Below are 27021 nucleotides of genomic sequence, written 5' to 3' on the forward strand. Positions count from 1 at the left end.
TTGTGCTGAAAACACAAAAACCTGCAAATGTAACAGCTTGGCTTAGTTGGCAGTACTCTCACCTAAGTTGAAAGGTTATGGATTTAAGTCCCACTCTCGGGCACTTTATAGGTTGGCACTTCAGTGGGGTACTGAGGGTGTGCTGCATTGTCAGATATAATCCTTCAATTGAGACATTAAACACATTATCTGCCTGTTTGTGGTTCAAGTGGATGTTGAGGATACCATGGTACAATAGGAAGAGCAGGGAATTATTTTGGGGTCCTAATCACCAAAAACTGGTCATTCATCTAATTAGGAACAGGATTAGACCATTTAGCCCCTTGAGCCTGTTCTGCCATTCAATGAGATCATGGCTGATCTGTGACCTAACTCCATCTACCTGCCTTTGCCCCATAACTCTTGATACCTTTGGTTAACAAAAATCTATCACTCATTTAAAATTAGCACTTGACCTAGCATCACCTACGTTGTCAATAATATGGTGCATAGTTGAGGTCTCAACACAGATCCCTATGAGACACCACTAGTCACATCTTGTCAAATACAGTACTTGCCCATTATCCCTACTCTCTGTCTCCTGCCGCTCAGCCAATTTCCCAACCAGGTCAATAATTTGCCTCCAATTCCATGAGCTTCAACTTTGGCTAGTAGTCTCTTATGAAGGACTTTATCAAATGCCTTCTTGAATTCCATATAAATAACATCTATGAGACATTCCCCTGTCTACCTCTTTAGTCACCTCAAAATTCAATCAATTAGGTTCGTCAGGCATGAACTACCCTTTGCAAATTCATTCTCTCTGATCAGCATTAAAATTTTCAAGGTGTTCAATCACTATCCTTAATTATAGATGAGTCATTTCCCAACATGTTAGACTAACTGGTCTATAATACCCTGGTTTCTCTCAAATAGTGGAGTGACATGTTCCAATCTAAAGGAACGGTTCTTGAATCGAGAGCACGTTGGAAGATTCTAGTTGGGACATCTGCAAAGTTCTCACCTACTTCTCTTAAAACCATGGGATGGAAACCATGTAGACCTGAGGATTTGTCACTAGTGCCATTATTTTCTTGATTACTGTTTTACTTACATTAATTTTGGTGAGTCCCCATCCCCATTCAGTATTAGTTTCCATGGGATGTCTGGCATGGGATCTTCAACGACCATAAGTACTGACGCAAAGTAATTATTCAACATGTCTGCCATTTCTTTATTTTTATTTACAATATCACAGTTCCCAGTTTTCAAGGGGCCCACAATGCTTCTGACCATCCACTTTCCTCCCAATATAATTGCCAAAAAATTGTGCTGATCGCTGTTCATGGGATCTTGCTAAATTGGTTGTGGTATTTATCTAATAAGTGACTTCACTGCACTTATTTGTTGGGCCTGATTTTTCTGTAGAAATATCACCATTATCAAAGTGTAAAATGGACAGCAACTGCACATGCACAGTTAAACACGTAAACACGTAAGTTGACTTGCCCTACTCCAGAATCTGTGCTATGATGTTATCTCGCCAAGAGATTCACCATTGAAATACATGGAATGATGTGAATTTGCAATACTTGCATGATATATTCGCACTAAATTCACCAGAAAAAGCTAGGGCTTATCCATTCCCGTGCAAGTACTCTTTTACTATTGTGCTAAGTCTTAATTACTATCAAACAACGTTTCTGGCACTGAAAATTAACAAGTGTGGAGTCTCATTTCTTTAGATTTTAATTATTGAAGATTTAAAAAAATAAAATTTCTTATAAAATTATTTTTTTCTTAGCCTTTTTAACTCTCTCTTAATCCTGTCTTTCTCTCTCTTGATTTTGCTTTCTGTACATGATTTACATTGAATTAAATATTCTAACTGACACTTCCTGGTTCAGACTCTGCGCTGCTCATTAACGACTCTTCAGTCTGATTGGTTAAGTAGATACACAGTTGCTTGTCCTGTTCATACAGGTCCCAGATCCCCTGTAGAGGGCGCTGCATCTTTTTGGCTCTCTACTTTTATAATAAGTTCCTGTGCAAAATCCTACAGCAAGTGTAATGAATGCCTGGTGCTGTTTGTTTGTCCTGAGAGCAAATTCCGGATCATTGGATGTGAAGCTCTTTAGGACATTTGAGAGACGGGTGCTAGAACATGCCTTTCTATAATATCAAAAAACATTGTTTCAAAATGTGACTTGGTGCAGCTGTAATTTTCATTAAACATGCGGAACATGCAACTTTAAGAGATTTTGAGCACAAAAGAATATTTCATAGTTAAGCACGAGAGTTTTATTTTCAAACAAATGATTATCATATTCATCTAACAATATTTTCCCATACATCTTAAGATTTCAGAAATAATTTTGTCCCAATGTTGGGTCATTAACATGGATTTTGTACAACATGATAACTACATTGTTCCACATCTTGTTCAACCACTTTTTTTTGTCTCAATGGGCATTAGAACAAAACTGTAACATAACATCTGCATCCATATATGCACAATCTTAAATTACAATGGTCTGCTCAACATGAGGCACTGCAATACATCTTAAGATGATAATACACACACATATATATATGTGTCCAGTAAATGCTAAAACTGATCAGACAGAATTGCATACTAATGCTATTGGTTCCTTGTTTGTTCTGAACTATGCCACACATCCTGCTCCAAACCAAACAAGCCCACTGTAATTTATCCTTGACCATTTGTTTCTTTACACAATAAGAGCTAGATATTTAATCAATACTGATCTCTGTACCAGAGATGTATTACAACAATCAGGATTATAACACAATATAGCAATAGTACAATGTGCTGATTTCATACATTGAGGTACTATATATATATATTTTTTTAAAAACCACTTTAAGGTACTTTACTGAATATTGTGTCAGTTTAATTATACTTTTTGACTTGTTCAAGTAGGAGGGAAGCTGTCGTCCATGCATCACAGGCACAGTCTATTTTTCTCTCCTATTTAAATTGCAACTTTTCAAAAGGATCTCCCCATGTTACTAAAGTGAGCAATTTTCACTCACTTTTAACCGAAAATGTATGATAATGGTGAGGGTAAATTCACATTGACACTATAGTAGCTCGTGCATTGAGTTCAACATCCAGTTTGAACAATAGAATAAATTAGGGAATAGTACCCCTGGAATTGGGTGTCACTGCTAGCTGCCCGTTAAGTTGTTTCAATTTTAAAACATTGATCAGAATGATATGCTTGCTGATCAACTATCAGGAAAGAACACCTTTACAGTATTATTGTACATAGTGTTGCTCAGTTCACGTGTGTCCTCTTCTCGCACTGCAGCCATTATCTCCAATATTTGACTATTAAGGAAAAAATAATTAGTATGGACTAATGTAACTGGTAATTAGAGACTGTTAATATTGGCAAACCATAATCGAGGCGAATGATCGGGGCGGAGGAGCGGAGAGAGATCGGGGCTCAGGAGCGACGTGATCGGGGCCCAGGAGAGGCGCGAGCCTGGGGCAGCATGGGCCAGCCCACACTGCAGTCTATGGACAGCAGGAATACGTGGGCACACTAGGATCGTGCAGCAGAGCTTGGTCTCCAGTCGTCTTAGTTAACCCTTAACACTGGATCGAGACCTAGCTCTGTCAAGCCCGTGCGGTGGCTGGTGTGCACTGGCCACCCCACGCTAAAAGAATCTACGAACAGGCATCTTCCACCCTTCAATATGTAGTTCAGGACCTGGAATATTGGTGTGGAAGCGGGTCATCCTCGATTCGAGGGACTGCCTAATACTAGTACTATATATATATATCTTTCTACTCAGATTTTGTGTTCTCGAATTAGTTTTGCTAGCATAATAAAGATGTTCTATATGAAAGATTGCAAAGTTGCTGCAGCGGCATCTTTTAGAAAAGCTAGTTTCGGTCACAACTGATGGTCTTGTCTTCTAGTTGAATATTCATATACATTGAAATAGAAAAGTTCATTTCCTGAGTTTAACTGGCACAAGCTTCCTCGACATTACTTTTGTGTCCGTTTCTGCATGCATCGGATTCTAGTTTCCCTCCCCCGCAAGGTAAAGTATCACCAGGAAAGCACAACTTTATTTTTTTTTAAATTAATTCTCAGAATGTGGGCATTGCTGGCTAGGCTGGCATTTATTGCCCATCACTAGTTGCCCTGAAGATGGTGGTGGTGAGCCGCCTTCTTGAACAGCCGCAGTCCGTGTGGTGAAGGTGCTCCCACACTGCTGTTAGGTAGGGAGTTCCAGGAACTTGTCCCAGCAACAATGAAAGGATGGTGTGTGACATGGAGGCAATGGTGTGCCAATTCACTTGTTTCCTTTGTGCTTCTAGGTGGTGGAGGTCACGGGTTTTGGAGGTGCTTGGCAAGTTGCTGCAGTACAACAATGGCGGAGGGAATGGATGTTTAAGTTAAAGGTGGGAACATTTGAATGGCAGTGGCAAGGTGTGGAGCACTGGGGAAGATGGGAAACTGGATTTGCAATATTGTGAGAGGGAATCCTTGCGGGGGTGGGGTGAGGGAAACCGTGAAAAGCTGGTTGTGGCTATGGCTGAGAAGCCCATTGACGGGGATTTTGTTGGCGACGGATCAGTAGTGGCAAGTATGGGAAAAGGATTGGGTAGGAGTAGCATAACCTGGTAGGATTAAGTGGGGAGGGTTAGGTACAGTCCTCATCGTTTATAGCCGATGCATCCATGCGAATGCGGTTTGCCTGGTATTCTTAATGGCTGGTTTAGATTTTTACAACTTCAGAAATTCAAACTTGACTCATTGTTTAAGTACTGTCAGCTCTGTGATAAGAGTTCAGATCCCCACCCCCTCCCCCCTCTCTTTCTCACGGAGGTGATTCTCCGAAGTAGCAGTCAGAAAGCTCCCCTTTGCAGGCAGTCTCTCCACTTCTCTCCTGTTCCCAGGCGGAATTTGCTGTTGGTGATTGGAAGAGGAATTATGGGCTTCTATGTTGTTAATATTTCCTTTAATTATACTTGTGGAAAATATTCCTGGCTACAGACAAGCAATACGAGGTGGAAGCTATTAGCCTTATTCAGCTATGGAGGGCTGACATATGCAGTGGTCTGGTCAGTTTCACCACTACATCAGGTACTGTAAATGCAGCTTGAGTTTCAGTGGACTGTCACTCGTTTATCACTTGGGGCTGCCTGAAAGGACTTAATGACAAGTAATCGCAGAAAAACAGCTGCTTGAGCCGCCTGAAATAGCCGGTCCGCTTAACACGCCTTTGTAATTGACACCTATGAAAGTGGAAAAAGTTATTCCCATTTCCCGATATAGGTGGCTATCCGCTGTAAGTGGTGGGGACAGTACTTGGTTTGGAAGCAGTGACATTGTAAGAAGAAATGAGAGTGGCAGGGGGAGGAAGATAAGGCTCTTGGAACAGGAGAGTGGGAGCAGCAAGAGGCGATCGGAAGGGGAACGTAAAAGGACATGGGTGCTCAGGATAGATGGGAGTGGCAGGATAGTACTGGGAGGAAGAAGACAGGGAACCAACTGGTTAAGTGCTGGGGCTGTTGGGGGCTTGGAATAATGGCGGGGGCTGGAGCTGGAGGGAGCCAGGTGAGGCAAGAGGCCAAGTCTACCTCAGGCAGTACCACCCATGTTGGAAATAGGAGCTGGGAAGACTCAAAGTAAGTTTAGATAGGTATAGTTTAGGTAAGAGGGGCAAGTACGGTAAAAAGAACATGTCAGGAGGAAGTAATAAAGGGTGTCCAAAGAAGAAGTGTACATGTTCTCAATACTTTTATTATATAGATAGAATCCCTACTTAAATTGTGAAAATTGGCATGCACAGCCAAACAATGTGTTTCTCCTTTTTTGAGCATTTGTCCCCAATTTGTAAGCTGTGTACCTGATTCCCTGGATCAGAGATTGATAGTTTAAGAATTAGAATTAGAGACCATCATTTTAAGCTACAGAAAAACTATAGACCAGTTAGCCTAACATCTGTGGTTGGGAAAATGTTGGAGTGCATTATTAAAGAAGCAGTACAAGACATTTGCAAAATCAAAATTCGGTCAGGCAGAGTCAGCATGGATTTATGAAGGGGAAGTCATGTTTGAAAAATTTGCTGGAGTTCTTTGAGGATGTAACGAACAGGGTGGATAAAGGGGAACCAGTGGATGTGTGTATTTGGACTTCTAGAAGGCATTTGACAAGGTGCTACATAAAAGGTTACTGCACAAGATAAAAGTTCACGGTGTTGGGGGTAATATATTAGCATGGATAGAGGATTGGCTAACTAACAGAGAACAGAGAGTCGGGATAAATGGTTCATTCTCTGGTTGGCAACCAGTAACTAGTGGGGTGCCGCAGGGATCAGTGCTGGGATCAGATTAGGAAAAGGGAAGGTGCAACGAGACCTGGGTGTCATGGTACATTAGTCATTGAAGGTTGGCATGCAGGTACAGCAGGCGGTTAAGAAAGCAAATGGCATGTTGGCCTTCATAGTGAGGGGTTTTGAGTACAGGGGCAGGGAGGTGTTGCTACAGTTGTACAGGGCCTTGGTGAGGCCACACCTGGAGTATTGTGTACAGTTTTGGTCTCCTAACTTGAGGAAGGACATTCTTGCTATTGAGAGAGTGCAGCGAAGATTCACCAGACTGATTCCCGGGATGGTGGGACTGACCTATCAAGAAAGACTGGATCAACTGGGCTTGTATTCACTGGAGTTCAGAAGAATGAGAGGGGACCTCATAGAAACGTTTAAAATTCTGACGGGTTTAGACAGGTTAGATGCAGGAAGAATGTTCCCAATGTTGGGGAAGTCCAGAACCAGGGGTCAGTCTAAGGATAAGGGGTAAGCCATTTAGGACCGAGATGAGGAGAAACTTCTTCACCCAGAGAGTGGTGAACCTGTGGAATTCTCTACCACAGAAAGTAGTTGAGGCCAATTCACTAAATATATTCAAAAGGGAGTTAGATGAAGTCCTTACTACTCGGGGGATCAAGGAGTATGGCGAGAAAGCAGGAAGGGGGTACTGAAGTTTCATGTTCAGCCATGAACTCATTGAATGGCGGTGCAGGCTCGAAGGGCTGAATGGCCTGCTCCTGCACCTATTTTCTATGTTTCTATGACCCCAACTATTTACAATCTACATTAACGACTTGGAAGAAGGGACTGAATGTAATGTAGCCAAGTTTGCTGACGATACAAAGATGGGAGGAAAAGCAATTTATGAGGAGGACACAAAAAATCTGCAAAAGGACATAGACAGGCTAAGTAAGTGGGCAAAAGCTTGGCAGATGGAGTAAAATGTTGTAAAATCTGAGGTCATGCACTTTGGCAGAAAAAAAATCAAAGAGCAAGTTATTATTTAAATGAAGAAAGATTGCAAAGTGCCGCAGTACAGCGGGACCTGGGGGTACTTGTGCATGAAACACAAAAGGATAGTATGCAGGTACAGCAAGTGATCAGGAAGGCCAATGGTATCTTGGCCTTTATTGCAAAGGGGATGGAGTATAAAAGCAGGGAAGTCTTGCTACAGCTATATAAGGTATTGGTGAGGCCACATCTGGAATACTGCGTGCAAATTTGGTTTCCATATTTACAAAAGGATATACTTGCTTTGGAGGCAGCTCAGAGAAGGTTCACTCGGTTGATTCCGGGGATGAGGGCGTTGACTTATGAGGAAAGGGCGAGTAGGTTGGGCCTCTACTCATTGGAATTCAGAAGAATGAGGTGATCTTATCGGGTTGTAAATCTATGGAATTCGCTGCCTCAGAGAGCTGTGGAAGCTGGGATATTGAATAAATTTAAGACAGAGATAGACAGTTTCTTAAACGATAAGGGTTTGAGGGGTTATGGAGAGCGGGCGGGGAAGTGGAGCTGAGTCCATGATCAGAACAACCATGACCTTATTGAATGGCGGAGCAGGCTCGAGGGGCCGTATGGCCTACTCCTGTTCCTATTTCTTATGTTATGTTCTTATAAGTTGAACTTAAGAAATAACCTGTGTGTATAAATTTAGCAACTTGTGGAATGATTGTACTGAGTGCATTCTATCTTGGATGAAGCACAGGAAAGGAAACTAGATATATTCCCCATCTGTGAAACAAAATGATGCTATTGGATGCCAATATGCGATCTGGGTTATGGAGCATGCTGAATAGCTGCTTCTTGTTCACATTATTAAGCTCTAGTGTATGTGGTGTCTTGGAAATATGTCCCTTATGGTCTCTCATTTACAATAATCATCTTGAGAGATAGTTCCAACAAAATGCATGGACACAAAACATGTTGAGCATTTGAGTCAGGTTTGTGGGAACTATCCTTGGTACAGGTACTCACATAATATGGCATGGTTCATTCCTGTCCTTGAGGCAGTATCCCTCTTCCCACTTCTTCTTTGTCGGAAAGGTTGTTTTCACAAATTTAGCACCTGCATGAGTGTTCTTTACTCCACACCATGGTGCATCTTTCAAAGAATATAAACAAATAATTACATGAAAGGATTTGATGTGCTGCAACCAAGCAAGCATCTGTTCCAAATAACAACCTCTCAGTTTCTAATCCACACTTAATTTTAAAAAGGGGTTAGCGCACAATCCTTTCTCTTCTGGGGCCTGGGTTTAAATGCCATAAGCTTTCTCTGCCAGCAATAACATAATAAATAGGAGCTGGATGAGGCCATTTGGCCCTTCGAGCCTGTTCTGCCGTTAAACAAGATCATGGCTGATCTTCTACCTCAACTCCACCTTCCCGCACTGTCCCCATATCCCTTAATTCCCCAAAATTTATTGACCTCTGTCTTGAATATACTGAACAACTGAGCATCCACAACTCTCTGGGATAGAGATTCACAACCTTTTGAGTGAATACATTTCTCCTCCTCTCAGTTTTAAATAGCTGACCCCTTAGTCTGAGACTATGAACCCGTGTTCTAGATTCCCCAGCCAGGGGAAACATTTTCTCAGCATTAACCCTGTCTAGCCCCTTAAGAATTTTATATGTTTCAATTAGATCACCTCTCATTCTTCTAAACTCTAGGGAATATCGGCCTAGTCTACTCAATCTCTCCTCAGAGGGCAATCCCCTCATCCCAGGAATCAATCTAGTGAACCTTCAGTGCACCGCCTCCAAGGCAAGTATACCCTTCCTTAGGTAAGGAGACCAAAACTGTGCACAGTACTCCAGTTGTGGTATCACCAAAGCCCTATATAATTGCAGCAAAACTGCCTTACTCATATACCCCAACCCGCTTGCAATAAAGGCTAACATACAATTTGCCTTCATCGCTGACATCCTGTCTTAACAAGCACAAAAATTCACCAAAACTTTAAAACACAATGGGCTGGATTTTCAGTTCGTTGCCACCTCTGTTTTCCTCCGGTGGGGCGGTAATGGCAGCTGAAAGCAGTTCCGGCAGGCGGCCAGTTTCCAGCGCCCCATCGGGATATTCAGTGCCTGGTTTGCGGGGGCACAGAGCAGTATCGCCCGGGAGAGGCGAGCTGGTGTGCAACGACCCTGATTGGACCCGGCTTGAAATTTGAAACTCTTCCTATCTGTCGCATCCCGTAGTGCGTCCTAGTGGGACCGCCTGTGAAAGCTGCCGGTTCCATTTGTAGCGGCCGCAGTGAGGGAAGGAATGTGTACATAGGCAAGTGTGATTGGTTTTTGTGATTCATGTGGATGTGGCCTCAGGAAAGTATAGGGAATGTTTTTGCTTTTTTTTTCCAGATTCTTTTTTCACAGAAGTCTCTCTTGGGGCGCTCTGAGGCCAGCTGTTTACCTCAGGATTTTCATTTGCTCAGCCCGCCTAGCGCCCTAAAAGAGGTGTGGAACGCCTCCTTTAGTGCTCCGCTCCACATTCAGGGCTCAGCTGGTGAAATTTGCGGCCAGAGACGCAAACCATTTCCCGGCGCAAAATTTACCGCTCCGCCCTGGTTAACGCAGCAACAGAGGCATGACTGAATTTCCACCCCAATCTCTGCCAATAGTTCAGGAAGTAAGGGCGACATGTGGTGTGGTACCAAGCTGTATAATTTAGAAAGGTCCAGAATCTATCTCTAGTCTGCTTAGTTAGCTGATCTCTCTCAGATAACAAGTGGACTCAGTAACCCTTGATGAGGGAAGGAAGAAAAATACAAGTCGTGGTCTCCACCACTGATCATTTCTATTGACTCCTGCTTTCAAGTGCAGGTTGGATAAGAACAGTGTAGGGTTCAGATGTTATCACCACCCCCCAACCATAAATGGTAAAATTAAAGTATGCTGGTACTGGTACCGATACATGAAAATGGGCAATTGGCTGGCATAGAGAGTTGCGAGAAATTAGGGAACTCTACCCCACCATGAGGCATAGCTTTCAGGAGAAGAGCAGTGAAAATTAGCCGAACAAAATTGGCACAATGGTTCCACCCAATGGCTCAGTGAGTTTACTTGGTAAATAGCTGAGCCATTAAGCCTGGGAAGGTTCCAGGTTTGATTTCCAGTCTCCGAGTTATCTGAGCTCAGCAGTGACAGTGGTAAGGACTGCAAATGGCCTCAATACAACTGCATTAGGAAGGTGGAAAACAGAGAAGTTGGAGGGGGTGGGGGAATTTTCTGGGCTCCTGTTCACAGCTGTTGGCTGTTGGATGTACAGATGTGGATCTTGGGAGAGGACAGAACTCTAATACCCCTACGGTTGAACAGCATGCTGACACTCACTTCCACAGCTCACACTTGAATAATGACCACTTGGTTGAAGTACTGGAGGGTGAATGGTGTAGTACTTCACCCCAATCAAAAATCAACACATGCAGGAGACAGAGAGTAAACAGGCAAAAAAACCTGCAACAGCTCCATAATATTGTCCAAGTGACCAAACAGGATGAACACAGAAAATGTATTTTGCATCTATTACTACAGTAAGGACACAGTAATTTTATTTTGACAAAGCAAGCAGCACATGCAAATCTCCTGCATATCCAGCAGTTAAATGCCATAAAGCTAATGAATGAATATTAGCTACTCTGCGTTGTGTGACAACTCAGCTGCAGCTATTACTGTAAATAAAAGACCATTTATGAACATGATCAGTTTTCGCCATTGAAACTTTCTGTCCCAAATCAAATTCCAGTATAAAATATCAAATACTTTCTACTCTGTTCTATAGACAGACTACATGCCCAATCTCTGCAGTTTAAGTCTGATAGAGCAAATGACATGATTATAATAATGTCTAGTTTAAAAAGAACGCATAAATCTGGAGAACAGTCCAGAAAGAACATGACCTGTTCTTCACTGCAGCCGTGTACAATAGCAGACTATGCATTCTGTCTCATTGGTGGAGAAGAGCACGTCACCCCAGTGTATATGCACAGTCCAGCCACATAGTGCTGCTGTGAGCAACTACAATCTGTTCTTAATCATTCAGTTAAACTCACCCACTGGGGGTAAACAAATATGTCAGCTAATTTTTAGACCAAGCTCTCCGAATAGAAACTCAGTGTTCTATTGTTGGTCTATCCTATAACTAAAATTTACATCTTGGGTAACCCTAGAAATATAACTTACCAGTTTCTATCATCAGCCTTTCACTCGGGATAGATTTCATGGCTTCAAGATTGGAATCCGTTTTTAAGGAGCTGAAAGAATCAAGTTTGCACTTAATACGAGCAGGATTCACGCAGAAATATCCTAGATTTTAATTTCAACTGGGATAATGTTTCAAATTATTTAATGAACGCTTCCTATTATATCGATATAATTAATGTGACTGGTTCTTCTCCCCCAGCCTTCTGCTATTTCTACACATGATGCATGCTGTCTATCATGTACCACTCCATTAATTCAAATCTACTCAATCAATATTCTGCTTGAATTTTCCAGTCACATATCAGTCAATTATTCACAATAAATACACCTATCAACTCAAGCAGCAAAAGGAATTGCGTTGAAGAAGCAGAAACAATCGTGAGTAAATCTAAGTATTTCAATTGCTTGTCCTGTTAAAGAAGTATTTAAAAAAAGTAAAACTGGAAGAAAATTAAAGCTCTACAATTTTTATTAAATTGGGTTGATTGAGTTTATTCACTTTAACTGACAGGATCTTTGTTAAGAGACCAGAAATTTGAATTACAAAGAGCATAGGATCTGATTATAACAATCCATTTAGCTGTAAATTACAGTCATCAGTCTACATTTATTGTACTGGCTGCCACCTGCACAATGTGGAATCACCAACTTTGTGACTTTTTTGATATTTTATTAAATTGCAGTTTTTTAATGCTGTGCATTTACTACAATGAAACGTATTTCCAAGTATTCATCATCATCATAGGCAGTCCCTCGAAACGAGGATGACTTGCTTCCACGCCAAAAATGGATTAGTTGTTTCAATGAAGGACCTAATATTCCAGGTCCTGAACTACATCCTGAAGGGTGGAAAATGCCTGTGTGTGGATTTTTTTTTAATATGGGGTGGCACGGAACTAGTGCGCACATATATCGTAGTGTGGGCTGACCCGTGCTGCCCCTGGGCCCTCGCCTCTCCTGGGCCCGGATCACGTCCCTCTACAGTCTCTCGCCGCTCCTTCGCCCCGATCTCGCCGCTCCTGCTGTACCTGCCCAGCAGGTACCTCCAATCACCGACCTGGACCTTGATGACGTCACTCTTCGCTGCCGTCGCCCTCCTGCACCAGCTCGCACTGCTCCCTCAAATACTACGTCACCACGCTGCTCCAGAGGCCGCTCGCCGTTCCTTTTATGGCCCCGACCTGCCGTTGGTATTCTCATGCAGGATGTGATTATTGAATGTCTTGTGAACATCCTTAAATCTGTGCAAATAAATGGGTTAACATAGGGACCACCATCTGGAATAGAAATTCAGTTTTAAACCTATCAGTCTGGAGGACGGTAAGTGGAAAAATTCCCCTTCAATTTTCAAACAACTGCGAAAATGGGGGTGAAAAGATTTTCCGTTTAATCTTCAGAGTTAGAAGAGAAATGGCTATAAATCTGTGGAATGGTGTGATGAGAAAAATGGTTGAAAACTGTTTCCGTAAACCCTTCAGAACCTTCGATAAGGCCACTGGTATAATGGCATACTTTGTAAGACAAATAGATAATTTCTCTCAAGCAGGATTCACATCTTTTATAAGCAACACCTTGTGTTAAAATGTAGTCAAATGCATGCCTTTTAAAATTTGCTGCACAAATGCTGCTCCAACCCGCAAGAATTAATAATGCAACAATAATTCCTGTTAAAGATCTACTTACTTAAAACATTCGAATTTATAAACTGACAAGAGTAGTCCAGTTATCCTGTAGATTCTCACTATTGGTCCCATGGTAATGGCAGTTAGTCCAGTTTCTTATTACTATTCCATCCAATGTTAATTACCCTCATTCAGAACAATCAGTAAAAAAACCATGGGACAAAAGAGACAGCAGGCAAAAAACTGTTATATGAGATCAATTGCTGTTTCTTGGTATACAAACCATTGATTTGCCAATAAGGGATACGTTTATTAGTATAAAATAGGATAGAAAATATTTCTCATGTGGGTCAGTGAATATATTGCATCAGTCCAACTAAATACTGGGAAGACTGAAGCCATTGTCTTCAGTGGAGGGGAGGTCGGGAGGGGCGAGGTCCGGAGATCGGGAGTGGCAAACGAGATCGGGAGCGGCGAGGAGAGGACGGACGAGGCACAGAGGAGCAGAGAGGTCAGAGCCCAGAGGTGGAGCAGTGTGGACAAGACCAAGGAAAGGTGTAGCACGGGTCAGTTGTAAGGCTGTGAGGTCGTGAGGCTCACATTGCATACTATAAATTCCACGTAGAGAGAGGTCCTGTGGAAAGGAGGAAGGAAGGAAGGACAGTACGAGTATGTTTGAGTTTGTGTGCATGTATTGGCATCCCCGTGACACTGGACCAAGACCTTGCTCAGTCAAGCCAGTGTGGTGGCTGGTGTGCAACGGCCACCCCACGTTAAAAGAATTCATGCACAGACATCTTCCACCATTTAAAATGAGTTCATCAGTTACCTGAGTGCTCATTTTTAGTGGAAGCAAGTCACCTCAACCCCAAGGGACTATGATGATGATGACTGGAAATGGGTGATCTATACTGCCACCTAGTGGACACAGCCTGCAACTACAGTGTCACCAGGACCTATTTATAAGGAAATCCCTACTATAACTTATTACATCGGTAATATAGAAACATAAAATCATAGAAAATAGTTGCAGGAGTAGGCCATTCGGCCCTTCAAGCCTGCATCACCATTCAATAAGATCATGGCTGATCATTCACCTCAGTACCCCTTTTGTGCTTTCTCTCCATACCCCTTGATCCCTTTAGCCGTAAGGGCCATATCCAACTCCCTCTTGAATATATCCAATGAACTGGCATCAACAACTCTCTGCGGTAGGGAATTCCACAGGTTAACAACTCTCTTGAGTGAAGAAGTTTCTCCTCATCTCAGTCCTAAATGGCTTACCCCTTATTCTTAGACTGTGTCCCCTGGTTCTGGACTTCCCCAACATCGGGAACATTCTTCCTGCATCTAACCTGTCCAGTCCCGTCAGAATTTTATGTTTCTATGAGATCCCCTCTCATCTTCTAAACTCCAGTGAACACAGGCCCAGTCGATCCAGTCTCTCCTCATATGTCAGTCCTGCCATCCCTGGAATCAGTCTGGTGAACCTTCGCTGCACTCACTCAATAGCAAGAATGTCCTTCCTCAGATTAGGAGACCAAAACTGAACACAATATTCCAGGTGAGGCCTCACCAAGGCCCTGTACAACTGCAGTAAGACCTTCCTGCTCCTATACTCAAATCTCCTAGCTATGAAGACCAATATACCATTTGCCTTCTTCACCGTTTGCTGTACATGCATGCCAACTTTCAATGACTGATGTACCATGACACCCAGGTCTCGTTGCACCTCCCCTTTTCCTAAACTGCCGCCATTCAGATAATATTCTGCCTTCGTGTTTTTGCCACCAATGTTGAATGTTAAATGTTGACATTAAAAAGCATGATCAAAATTGTGAGAAGAGGAAGTGAAGTTTGTAAATAACAAATGCATGCATACATAAGAATGTTACTACATATAGATGCATATTTATTAAAAATATGTATTAGCAGATGAATTACATTTAAAAAGAAAATAAATCCTGGTCTGTGGTACATATGGGTTATTTCCTATTTATTGTTGTGAGTTTTAAATATATCTTTTAATGTGTTACTTTATAATTAGACCCTGCATTTGGAGGGTGCATAGATGGCCCTGATATTGGGAGCTTGACACATCAGCAGATTGGGCAGAAGGCTTGGGGAAGCAGATGAGGTAGCAGCAGCTGTTTGGAGACTCAAGGAGGTAAAAGCTGAAAGGGGCATGGGGATAGAGTAGAAGAGACGGCAACTGGTCAGAGAACAGGGAGAGAAGGGATCTTGAACCTGAGCTAATGAAGCCCTTCCATTGCATGCCTAGAAATTCTGAACCACGATGAACTGTTTGGACATGCGTTATATGCCACAAATTTAATTTATATTGCGATTTTGCTATTGCTGAAATAATATTATAAAGTACTTTTCATGCCTTCTTAGGCGCAGTCCAAAAGAATTGTGTCCAGGGTGAAATTGGCATCGACCAATATGAATCAACAAGTGGGACAGATGCCCTTTATACTTTCCAATCAATACATTTGAGGTCCCTTCTACACCTATACAAGGTCATAAATACTATACTTGGAAGCACCCATTCCAATATCCCATTGTTCAAGATAGCGAGTAGAGTACATTATATATCCCCTAAATACATTACCATTTGGGTAAAGGGTTGCTGAAAAACTTACAGAAATACCTGGACCACTTATGATTCCATTAAGATCCAAAATGAATGACCTCACACTTCCCACATTAAACTCCATCTTCCATAGTTTTTCCCCAATCGCTTAGTCTCCCTATGCCCCTCTGTAACCTCCTCTCTCATCCTTGCTTGGTTTCACCTGCAAACTTGGATATACAACACAAGGCTGGATTTTCGGCTTTTAAGATTTCGGGGCGTTAATGACGACAGGGTGATCCTGATACCGCCTTCAAAAAGTTTGCCCCTCAGTCAGCAAAATTGGGCAGCTGGGCCCTAAGTGTGGAGCAGAGCGCTAAGGGAAGCGTTGCAGACCTCTCAGCGTGCTAGGCCGGCTGAGCATACGAAAATCTTGAGCGAAACAGCCAGCCATGGAGCGCTCTAAGAGAGGCCTGGGGAGAAAAAAAAACACCAATAATAACTCGCCACCCAACATAAATCGCAAAAGTAAAATAACAATCACACTTACCTGAGGTTGACATTACTTATCTCACAGCAGCCGCTAGAGCTTGGACCGCCTGCTTTCACAGGTGGTCCCAGCACGGCGCTCTATGGAGCACTACGGAGCGGACAGGAGCTAAAAATCGATCCGGTGTCGCAACCAGGGGCATTGCACAGCGGCTCGCCTCTTCCAGGCGGTAATGCTCCGCACCCTGCCAAAACCAGCCCCGAAAACTCCAGCGGGGCGCTGGAAGATGGCGGCCTGCCCAGAAGAGCTCATCGCTGCCCCTTCGGGGAGAAAACAGAGGCAGCAACAAGCTGAAAATCCAGCTTTCTATTTCTTTATATAAATCACAAATATATATGGTGAAAAGCTGATGTCCAATATAGATCTCTGGGAAACACCACTTGTCACATCCCACCAATCAGAGAATGAACCCTTTATCCCTACTCTTTGTCTCTAAACACCCACCAATTACCTCAAACAGAATCTTACTCAATTGCCTCAAAAGGACAGCTCTCAGACATGTCAATGGTTCCTGGCAGTCTTCTCCAAGACTATTGCTGACCCCCCCACCCCATCCCCTCCCCACCTCTCGTCTAGAACAGCTTTTAGAAATTTGGACGGAATAGCATCCACATCGTCCATCCTACTGTTAATTAGACAGCGCAGTACAGAATCTACTTCCTCTCACTGAACTGGTTCATTAAACTCTTCGATGTGCGTAGTGCACTCCACTAGCTGTTCCAACCTCCATGTAGATGATCCTTACTATGATCTGTTGGGTCAGATGCCACTTTGGTATAATCTTCTCTCCAGACGGTGACGATGCCGTCACAGGTCTGTTGGAAAGTTAGTCACTTGCTCTAGACTGACCATGATTGGTGGATCACTTTTATATAATTGCACAACCCTATGGATACAAACCACTGATCCTACTTCATCTCCCTAATAACCCTCATGACATGCTGCATCATAATTCATCTTTGATTGCTCTAAAAAGATGTCATGAAAACATTTTGTTGTTGCCTAATAGCTCCCCTTCCCCTTGTAGCTAACTGCTTCGTGGATAAGTGACTAACTAGCAGGCTCTAGCTTATGACTGTTTATGACTTCAGCTGCTGAGGCAAGGAAATCATCGCTTTATATACTTTAAACGCCACAGATTGACAGAAACCATATCTGAAATTGTGTATTGAAACTTACCAGCCATTGATTCCAATATAGAGACCCAATTCTACAAGTGCAGCAGCTTCCTCTTTTGTACCATCGAAAGAGTGCACCTAAAGAAAACTGATCCATGAAACTTACAAATCACCAAAATCATTCGTTTTTAAAATGCATTAACTATTAAGTGCTGGCTTTTATGAGGTGATAAATTATAATTTTAAGTAGGATAGATAATATAATAAAATAAGTTTGTGAATGTTTGTTACTCTAAATCTTCCAAAATTAGCTCATGCACAAATACAGCACTTATTAGCCACATTAGCAGAGGCCCAAATCAAGTTTCAGCTTTGACAACTTAAGCATTCTGCAGGGTCACGTAGATTGGGCAGATGATCTACATGCCATTTGAGAAGGTTTAAAAAATGCAAACTACAGTGACAGACTGAGGATCAAGAGAAAAAAAATACAGAACAGAATAACAGATGAAATTAGGTGAAAAGTGAAAGATCATTAGGGGCAACAAGAAGTTGAAAAAAACCAGAAAGCTGATGAAAGATACATAAAAGCTTGACAGACAAGCACAAAAAAGCCACAAGCAAAGAAAAGGATCAAAATATTTATAAAATACACAGAAATTACATGACAAGAGGCCTGGGGCTTTATTGCTATGTGCTTGCTATCCCACAATTTTCTATCCATTAAAATGAATGGGTAGCAGAAATTGTGGGCTGGCAGAAGTACAAAACAACAGGCATAACCTGTATCAAATTTGGGGGGGGGGGGAAGAAAGGATCTTAACACACATTGCTTTAAAGGACACATCTGTGTTATAAGATTCGGAATTTTAGCCCACTACACTGGAGTACAACATTATAGGCCAACAATCTCATGTAGCACTGAGTGAGTTAAACTGAGACCCCACCTTCCAACACTCCCCTCTCAAGCACCACCAAAAAAAACAGATTATCTAGTCATTCATTTATTTCCTTTATGTAGGACCTTGGTGTCCTACACACTATTTGCCTACATAACAACAGTGATTTCACGTTGCAAAATGCCTGAGGAAGCAATAAGACACTAGGGATAGACTTGTCACTATGATCGCTATCGCTCAAAAATGGACGATATTTCCGGCGTTAGTGCTTTTTTTATTTTTCAGGATCGCTGTAATATTGCCCATTTTAAAAAACGTTCATTTTGCCTTTTTAATTTGGGTGATAGCCTTATCGATGTGAAATGGGCAATAGCGATGTATTCAGTCATGCAAGGCTGGCGTCCATAGCAACGGTCGTTCTGCGCATGCGCTTTTTTTTCAGGCAAAGAACTTTTCCTGTGATTCGGGAGGTCAGGGGTCATCTGCCATGCTCAGAAGGCAAAGGGAGGGAGAGAGAGAGAGAGAGAGAGAGAGAAAGGATTTTTGAAGGAAGGTTTGTAGAGGCTTGTGCATTTGAAGGAATTGATAATAAAATATAAACAGATAACATGGAGATGGAACACGAGGAGTCGGGAGAGTGTTGGGGAGGTTGCAGGGAGGAGGGCAAAAGCCTTCTCCGAAGAGGCGAACGAGGTGGAGACTCGGTGGATCCAATTAACCCGGGGTGGGGGTGGGCGTGGGAACCCCCCCCCAAAGTGTATACCAGCGAATGTGGGCAGATATCACCGCGATAGTCTCATCGGCAGCCCACGATAGAGAGGCAGACCAGTGCCGCACGCACTCGTTTCATCCGCAAGAGTAAGTATTACATTTATAATTGTAATGATGCACTGACTCATTAATTAGAATGTAAATCTGCCGGATTGTAATTAAGCTGGGTAATCTTGGGTAGCTTCCCGGTTAAGATTTGGACTGGGGTCAGAACCTGCGCCCTTTTACTCTAATTTGTTGAGATGCCTTAAACTTAATCAACAGTATTAATTATTATTTAAACGCTTTGATCGAAAATTGGGGCCAATTAAATGATTGGAAACAGACAGACCGCAAACACTTGGCATTTCTACCACTTTAGTTTAGAAGGAGAATTATTAAATTATATTGCTTGTGTGCTGTGAGCAACTCTTTAACTTGGGCACCGTCTCCTTTTTGGTTAGATTGGTGGATGGGGACACGACTGAGCACTGAGGGGTCCGCTCAGCTTTGCCCAGACTGAGTGTCTCTCCGGCTGCTGTCACTCACAGAGTGATCCAGCCTGGACTGGGGGAAGAGTTGTCTTGGCTCACTGACTGTCCTGGGACACTTTGGGACATTAGCTCCGGCCACACGGAGGTCACCCCAGGGACACGGCACCCCCTCCCCCTCATGGTCCTGTCATTGCCGAGCTCACCAGCGGTCCTGATTCTCTCCCCCCGCCCCCCCCACCCCCGGGGACCTCCATCGATTGCAATAACCCAGCTCCCTCCCCATAGGCAGTGAATGGCACGGCCCGTGGATGGAGATTGTACGCAAGAGGGTTGGTGTCAAGCATTAGTTCCTAAACACGATCTTATTAAATATTTTCTCTGAATGTAGATGTTATAACCATGCATCCATTGGATACAAACCATATTAGCATATAACGTTAACGATGAATAGCATGTGGGGTGACTAATTGTGGATTACAAAAGTTGTTGTGCTTCCATAATAGTACCTAGGCAATCAGCTTATGCCATGCTCGTCACGTTTGCAGAGAAAGATATCTAAGAATCAGGCGGACCGGAGGAGGGCCTGCTGACCTTCACGCATTGATCAATCTCGAGGAGCTTGCCGCAACCTTAGTAGGTATGCATAATCGTTCTGCTACCTGTGGTGGTGCAGATCCCATTGTAGCGGTGCATTTGATTATAATATATGAAAGATGTAATGTTATGCCATTTGATTATAATATATGAAAGATGTAATGTTATGCATGCAGCTTCTGTACTCTCATGTTAATTATATGTAACGTTCAGATTTATTGCAGAAGTGTTGTTCCTCATACATATGCCTGCGCACCACAAGCACTCCTATGTCTCCCCTTCTAACCTCAATTATGTTTTCCAGCTCTCCAGGCTCAATGGGAGGCCCCTGGAGCACGGAGGAAGAACAAGATACGACCGAGGAGGAGGTGATGAGCCTGAAGGGTCATCTGTAGTACCTGCGACCATGTCATCCACAATGGATGAAGTAGCGGGGCCAAGCGGCTTGCAGCAGGGCACTCCGAGTCGTCCAGTGCCCACGCCAACCCTGCGGAGGTTGGGTCAGCGAGGTAGGCACGCACAGCGACAGGCAGATGTAAACGAGGACATGGTGTCTCTGTCAAAGGCGAGTGTCGACATTAGTCAAGAGCTCCTCCAAGCAATTGGTGGGTTGACCAGCAACATTGCCACACTATCTGCTAGAATCTTGGAGGACATGAGGCAGATGGTTGTGGCCAATAGCCGACTCAGTCAATGCCATGCGGTAGGCGATAGTTTCGGGATACGGCATTGCACCCAAAGGTGCCATACCACCATCAACTTCGACAGATGCGAGTCAGGAGGAAGCAGTTGTTTCTGACTCAGAAGTTTCTTCGGAAATGTCTTCTCCTCGGCCCCCTGAAATCAATCTGCCAACGTATCCCCCACCCCCACCCCCCGCCCCCGCAACCCCCCCGTGCCACAGCAGCAGCCCTCGAGGTACTCTACTGCAAGACGACTTGACCCCGTTACTAAGGGCATAAGTGGGAAAGGGGGGTGGGGGAGGGTTGTGATGAGGGGAGGTGAAGGTAAAGGGCAGGAAGCGTGGCTGCAGGTAGGGCCGGGGGTGGGACTAATCTATTTCCATTAAAATTGCTGACTGTTATTATAAAAAATTTGTTGAATGTTGAGGTTGGTGGGAGGGTGTTTTTGTAGTGTTATCGTTATTTTAAATTTATTGTTGGGTGAAAAATTTTATTGACTGTTGGGGGTAGGTGTTCTAGTTTGTTTAAATTTTTTTACATCAATTGTTACATTATTAAACATTTTCATTGAACTTTACAATTATTGTGCAGTGTCTTCTCATAATGTAAGGTTAAACATCAAACAAGGGTTGCAAACAATGGCCAGGATGAAACGTAACATAACTGTCATGGTCACCAACATAACGACGCAAAGTGTTCATTTATGAGCTGCGGACAACAGTTTTGCAGCTGCATAACTACCACGGGGCTTTTCCAGTGGTGTGGGGGGGGGGGGGGCGGGGGGGAAGAGCATGGGTTCATCACCAGGCTGATTGACCGTCTCAAGGTCCTCGTCCTCCTCTTCCGCCTCCCCTCTCTCCTGAGATGGACCGGCAGTCCCATCTGGCAATTGTCCTCTCCTGATAGCTAGGTTATGCAACATGTAGCACACCACAATGAACTCAGCGACCTACTGAGGGTGGTATTGTAGGTTGCGTCCCGAGTGGTCCAGGCACTTCAGAACTCCAATTGTCTTTTTGACGATATTGCGTGTGGCTATATGGCTTTCGTTGTAGAGCTTCACGGCTTCTGTCTGGGGCTTACGCAGAGAGGTCATGAGCCAGCTGACAAGGCCACATCCTCTATCCCCCGACATCCAACCGTGACCGTGTGGCTGACTTAAACAGGTCAGAGACAGTGCTCTCACGCAAGATGTGCGCATCATGGATGCTCCCTGGAAAATTTGCATTTACCGCCATGATTATTTGCTTGTGGTCGATAGCGAGCTGCACATTCAAGTAGTGGAATCCCTTTCGGTTCCGAAACACCTCTGCATCCTGTAAAGATGCTCGCAGGCCGACGTGCGTACAGTCTATTGCACCCTGCACCTTGGGGAAGTTTGCTATACTTGAGAACCCCAAAGCCCTCTCACTATGCCTCCCTGGTCGTAGGGAAGCTTATAAAGTCCATACTGCATGCGTAAAGGGCTTCAGTCACCTGTTGATGAATGTAGCAATGTGTGGCGTGCTGAGAGATGCAGCAAATGTCGCCAGCTGAGGCCTGAAAGGAGCCCGATGCATAGAAGGAAAATGCCGCAGTAACCTTCATCTTCATGGACATTGCGGTCCTGATGGTGCTGGTAGGCTGCAGATCTCCCTTAATTAGCTGGCATGTCTCACTGATGACCACCTTTCGGAAGCGTAGCCTTTTAACGCACGTTATCGGACAAATCCAGGTATGATCGCTTATCCATGTAAATGCGTTGGGTGTAACGTCACCTCCTCCTCAGCAGTCTGCCACCAGTAACTAGTGGGGTGCCGCAGAGATCAGTGTTGGGACCCCAACTATTTACAATCTACATTAACGACTTAGAAGAAGGTATTGAGCGTAACGTAGCCAAGTTTGCTGACGATACAAAGATGGGAGGAAAAGCAATGTGTGAGGAGGACACAAAAAATCTGCAAAAGGATAGAGACAGGCTAAGTGAGTGGGCAAAAATTTGGCAGATGGAGTATAATGTTGGAAAGTGTGAGGTCATGCACTTTGGCAGAAAAAAATCAAAGAGCAAGTTATTATTTAAATGGAGAAAGATTGCAAAGTGCTGCAGTACAGCGGGACCTGGGGGTACTTGTGCATTAAACGCAAAAGGATAGTATGCAGGTACAGCAAGTGATCAGGAAGGCCAATGGTATCTTAGCCTTTATTGCAAAGGGGATGGAGTATAAAAGTAGGGAAGTCTTGCTACAGCTATATAAGGTATTGGTGAGGCCACACCTGGAATACTGCATGCAGTTTTTGGTTTCCATATTTACGAAAGGATAGACTTGTTTTGGAAGCAGTTCAGAGAAGGTTCACTAGGTTGATTCTGGGGATGAGGGGGTTGACTTATGAGAAAAGGTTGAGTCGGTTGGGCTTCTACTCATTGGAATTCAGAAGAATGAGAGGTGATCTTATCAAAACGTTTAAGATTATGAGGGGGCTTGACAAGGTGGATGCAGGGAGGATGTTTCCACTGATGGGGGAGACGAGAACTAGAGGGCATGATCTTAGAATAAGGGGCCACCCATTTAAAACAGAGATGAGGAGAAATTTCTTCTCTCAGAGGGTTGTAAATCTGTGGAATTCGCTGCTTCAGACAGCTGTGAAGCTGGGACATTGAATAAATTTAAGATAGAAATAAACGATAAAGGGATAAGGGGTTGTGGGGAAGTGGAGCCGAGTCCATGATCAGATCAACCATGATCTTATTGAATGACGGAGCAGGCTCGAGGGGCCGTATGGCCTACTCCTGTTCCTATTTCTTATGTTCTTTGATTGGCACATAATAGTCTTCAATGAACCTTCTCCCATCTCTATTCTGCAGCAAGTGAGTAGTCATCAATACTGGGTGAGAAATTACAGGCCCCATCACTATAAATGCCTTAATCGGTCTTCAAAATTCTTAAATTATCCTCAACAAAAACAATATAAAAACTCAAAATTAATCATAATATGATTAGATGATTGGCAAGTTTCTAAAACACCCTTAAAATCACTCACAAATTACTTCAATGCTCCCATCCACTTCAAGCAGCCTTTCTCCATACTGCCAGGTTACGGTCAGGTCAGTGCAGCTTTTCTTGAGAGTCTTTTTGGGCGAGCAATCATTTGGGCGCAATGTGGATAAAATACCGAAAATAGTGCTCGGCGATAATCTGGGTGATATTTGGGCGCTAGTTTCCATTATAAACAGTATTCTGGGCCTTGCACAAGTGACGTCAGATTCTATTTTTTAAAAATAGGCCGGGCGATTCAGCTCATTCCTGTATACCAAAAGTTGAGCAGGCGATAAATGGATGATAATCGGGCGCTAGTTTCTATTTATCATCAAATATGGGCGATAAACTAAATCTCGGCACTTATATGGGTGCTAATTGAGCGATTATGTGCCGAAAGTCTAGCCCAATATAAATATAAGTTCTTTCTTTTTTTACATGAGCCAATACTTAACATACCTTAGCTGATAATATTTGCTTTGATTGCAATTATCATGTATTGGGGGCTGAGTTCCAAAGTCCAGTGGGTGAATTTTCATTTTCACCACAAAGATAGTAATTTGCCAGAGTGGATCACTTGTTATAGAATTCACCTGATTTTAATTCCATTGATTTCTAAAACAAGCATGTAATCCACTCAGCCACATTATCACCCATGTGGTGAAGACAAAAATGTACCCCATGTCTGCTACCTGTATATCCATATATCACTTACATTTCCACCACTTGCATAGGTCGTAAACCTCCTTACTGGTGTGGAGACTTTTTATGCAATTCCTAAATTATTGATTTAGTGTAAGATCATATTACACAGAGAGCATACGGTGATGATCAATGTCCTGATTCTCTTTAATGGCCAGATGGATTGACATAATCATTGCAGTTAGACTTACCACTCCTCCAACACATCTGTCCACATTTCTCTTCATTATATCTACAAATGAAGCAATTGAAACGGTTAAGAATTTTATTGCAGATCACATCTAATAAATTTTGTTTAACCCATGCAAGACATCAAAAAGGATTCATTGTTTGTTTATACAATTTAAAAAAATATACTTTTACTATTTTTTCAAAATCGTATTAGAGAAAACAAAACCTAAGGTGAAGAACTCAAGAAGGGTTTCATCCCCAAATTCTCTGAACTTAGCCAGGCTTTCGCAGGGTGGTGAGACACTTCTCCAGCAAGAGAAAGTGAATTAATACCAAGAGCAAATCAGCGCATGGAGCTGTAACAAACTCCACGTGGACAGCTACACAGCAACACTGGCTGGTGCCCAAGATCAGATAGCCTGCCTATCCTCATCTTATTTTAAATGTATTCACGGGATGTGGGCATCACTGGCAAGGCCAGCATTTATTGCCCATCCCTAATTGCCCCTGAGAAGGTGGTGGTGAGCCACCTTGAACCGCTGCAGTTCTTGTGGTGAAGGTACTCCCATAGTGCTGTTGGGGAGTTCCATGATTTTGACCCAGTGACAATGAAGGAACGGCGATATATTTCCAAGTCAGGATGGTGTGTGACTTGAGATGATGGTATTCCCATGCGCCAGCTGCCCTAGTCCTTCTAGTTGGTAGAAGTCACGGGTTTGGGATGTGCTGTTGAAGAAGCCTTGGTGAGTTGCTGCAATGCAGCTTGTACACGGTGCACACTGCAGCGACAGTGCACCGGTAGTGGAGGGAGTGAATGTTCAAAGTGGTGGATGGGGTGCCAATCATTCAGACAACTTTGTCCTGGATGGTGTCGAGCTTCTTGCTTCTTAAGCATTGTTGGAGTGCACTTATCCAGGCAAGTAGGGAGTATTCCATCACACTCCTGACTTGTGCCTTGTAGATGGTGGAAAGGCTTTGGGGAGTCAGGAGGGGAGACACTCGCCCACAGAATACTCGGTCTCTGACCTGCTCTTGTAGCCACAGTATTTATGTGGCTGGTCTAGTTAAGTTTCGGGTCAATGATGATCCCCAGGATGTTGATGGTGGGGGTTTCAACAATGGTAATGCTGTTGAATGTCAAGGGGTGGCGACTGGAGATGGTCATAGCCTGGCACTTGCATGGTGTGAATGTTACTTGCCACATATTAGCCCAAGCCTGAATGTCATCCAGGTCTTGCTGCATGCGGGCATGGACTGCTTCATTATCTGAGTTGCGAATGGAACTGACCATTGCAATCATCAGCGAACATCCCCACTTCTGAACTTATGATGGAGGGAAGGTCGTTAATGAAGCAGCTGAAGATGGTTGGGCTGAGGACACTGCCTTGAGGAACTCCTGCAGCGATGTCCTGGGGCTAGGATGACTGACCTCCAACAACCACAACCACAGTCCAAGGAGGCAGCTTGGGTCAATAAAATTTAAGAGAAGCAAAAAATAATTTTAATGTGAGGGCGTCAATGATGATATTATAATGGAGAAAGGTAAAATATAAGGAGAAAGATTAGGTTATTTTTCTCCTTTCATACTGTTCCCTTACAGAGCACACCAATTATTTAGCCATCTATCACAGCTGATTGGTACCTTGAAGGCAGCTGAGCACTTGGGTTCTAATGATGCCTACACAGTTACATTTTGTCAGATTTAGGAAATCCTGTGCACCTTGGGCTAACTTTTTTAAATAAAAAGATTTTTGCTCAAGCACCACAAAACTGCAGAATATGTAATACTAAATCAATCTCCCATGAATGTCACTGCTTGTTAACATTGAGTACGCTCAGATCAGTGACTACTACACATACACTGTCCAACCTACGCCCCACAAATGCAATCAACTTCACATTTCATCCAGCTTGCAGTAGCCTTCCAGCATACGACTCAAAACAACCACTTCTGGTTCAATTTCCCAATGTACTATGGTTGATGAGCAGTTTCTGGCCAATAAAAGCCCAAGAGGTTGTCCTGGTTCATTGTTTTTACTAGTTGGCTCACATGTTAGGTGACCAAGCAACCGTGTGATTTTAGTTTGCTGGTGCTGCTGTGAATGAGCTGGTGTGGCTGGAGTTGCCTGTTGCAATGTTCTGCCTTTTTCTTACAACCGATGTATATTAAATGATTTTTAATTCATTGTTGTTATAAATATCAAGTTCTCACTTTATTAGCGCAGAAACAATGACCTAGAATTTGTTGTCAAAATAACGGTGAGGCTAACTGTGCTCCCTCACTATTATTTATGTGCAAATATTATTT

At 43.3% G+C, this 27021-nt stretch overlaps 1 protein-coding gene across 2 annotated transcripts in view; it reads right to left on the minus strand.

Annotated features, from left to right (window-relative positions):
- Positions 1–2274: 2274 nt before the first annotated feature.
- Positions 2275–27021, minus strand: part of tatdn1 (TatD DNase domain containing 1) — a 70209-nt gene continuing 45462 nt past the window's right edge. For both annotated transcript variants that reach the window (XM_070892829.1, XM_070892822.1), the window contains 5 exons: positions 24734–24774; positions 17468–17544; positions 11521–11591; positions 8311–8437; positions 2275–3334 (listed from right to left, as the gene is read on the minus strand). In XM_070892829.1, coding sequence (XP_070748930.1) covers positions 3232–3334; positions 8311–8437; positions 11521–11591; positions 17468–17544; positions 24734–24774 — 419 coding nt within the window. In that variant the 3' untranslated portion in view covers positions 2275–3231. The remainder of the gene's footprint in view (positions 3335–8310; positions 8438–11520; positions 11592–17467; positions 17545–24733; positions 24775–27021) is intronic.

The sequence above is a fragment of the Pristiophorus japonicus genome, chromosome 1 (assembly GCF_044704955.1).
Source record: "Pristiophorus japonicus isolate sPriJap1 chromosome 1, sPriJap1.hap1, whole genome shotgun sequence".
Classification (NCBI taxonomy): Eukaryota; Metazoa; Chordata; class Chondrichthyes; family Pristiophoridae; genus Pristiophorus; species Pristiophorus japonicus.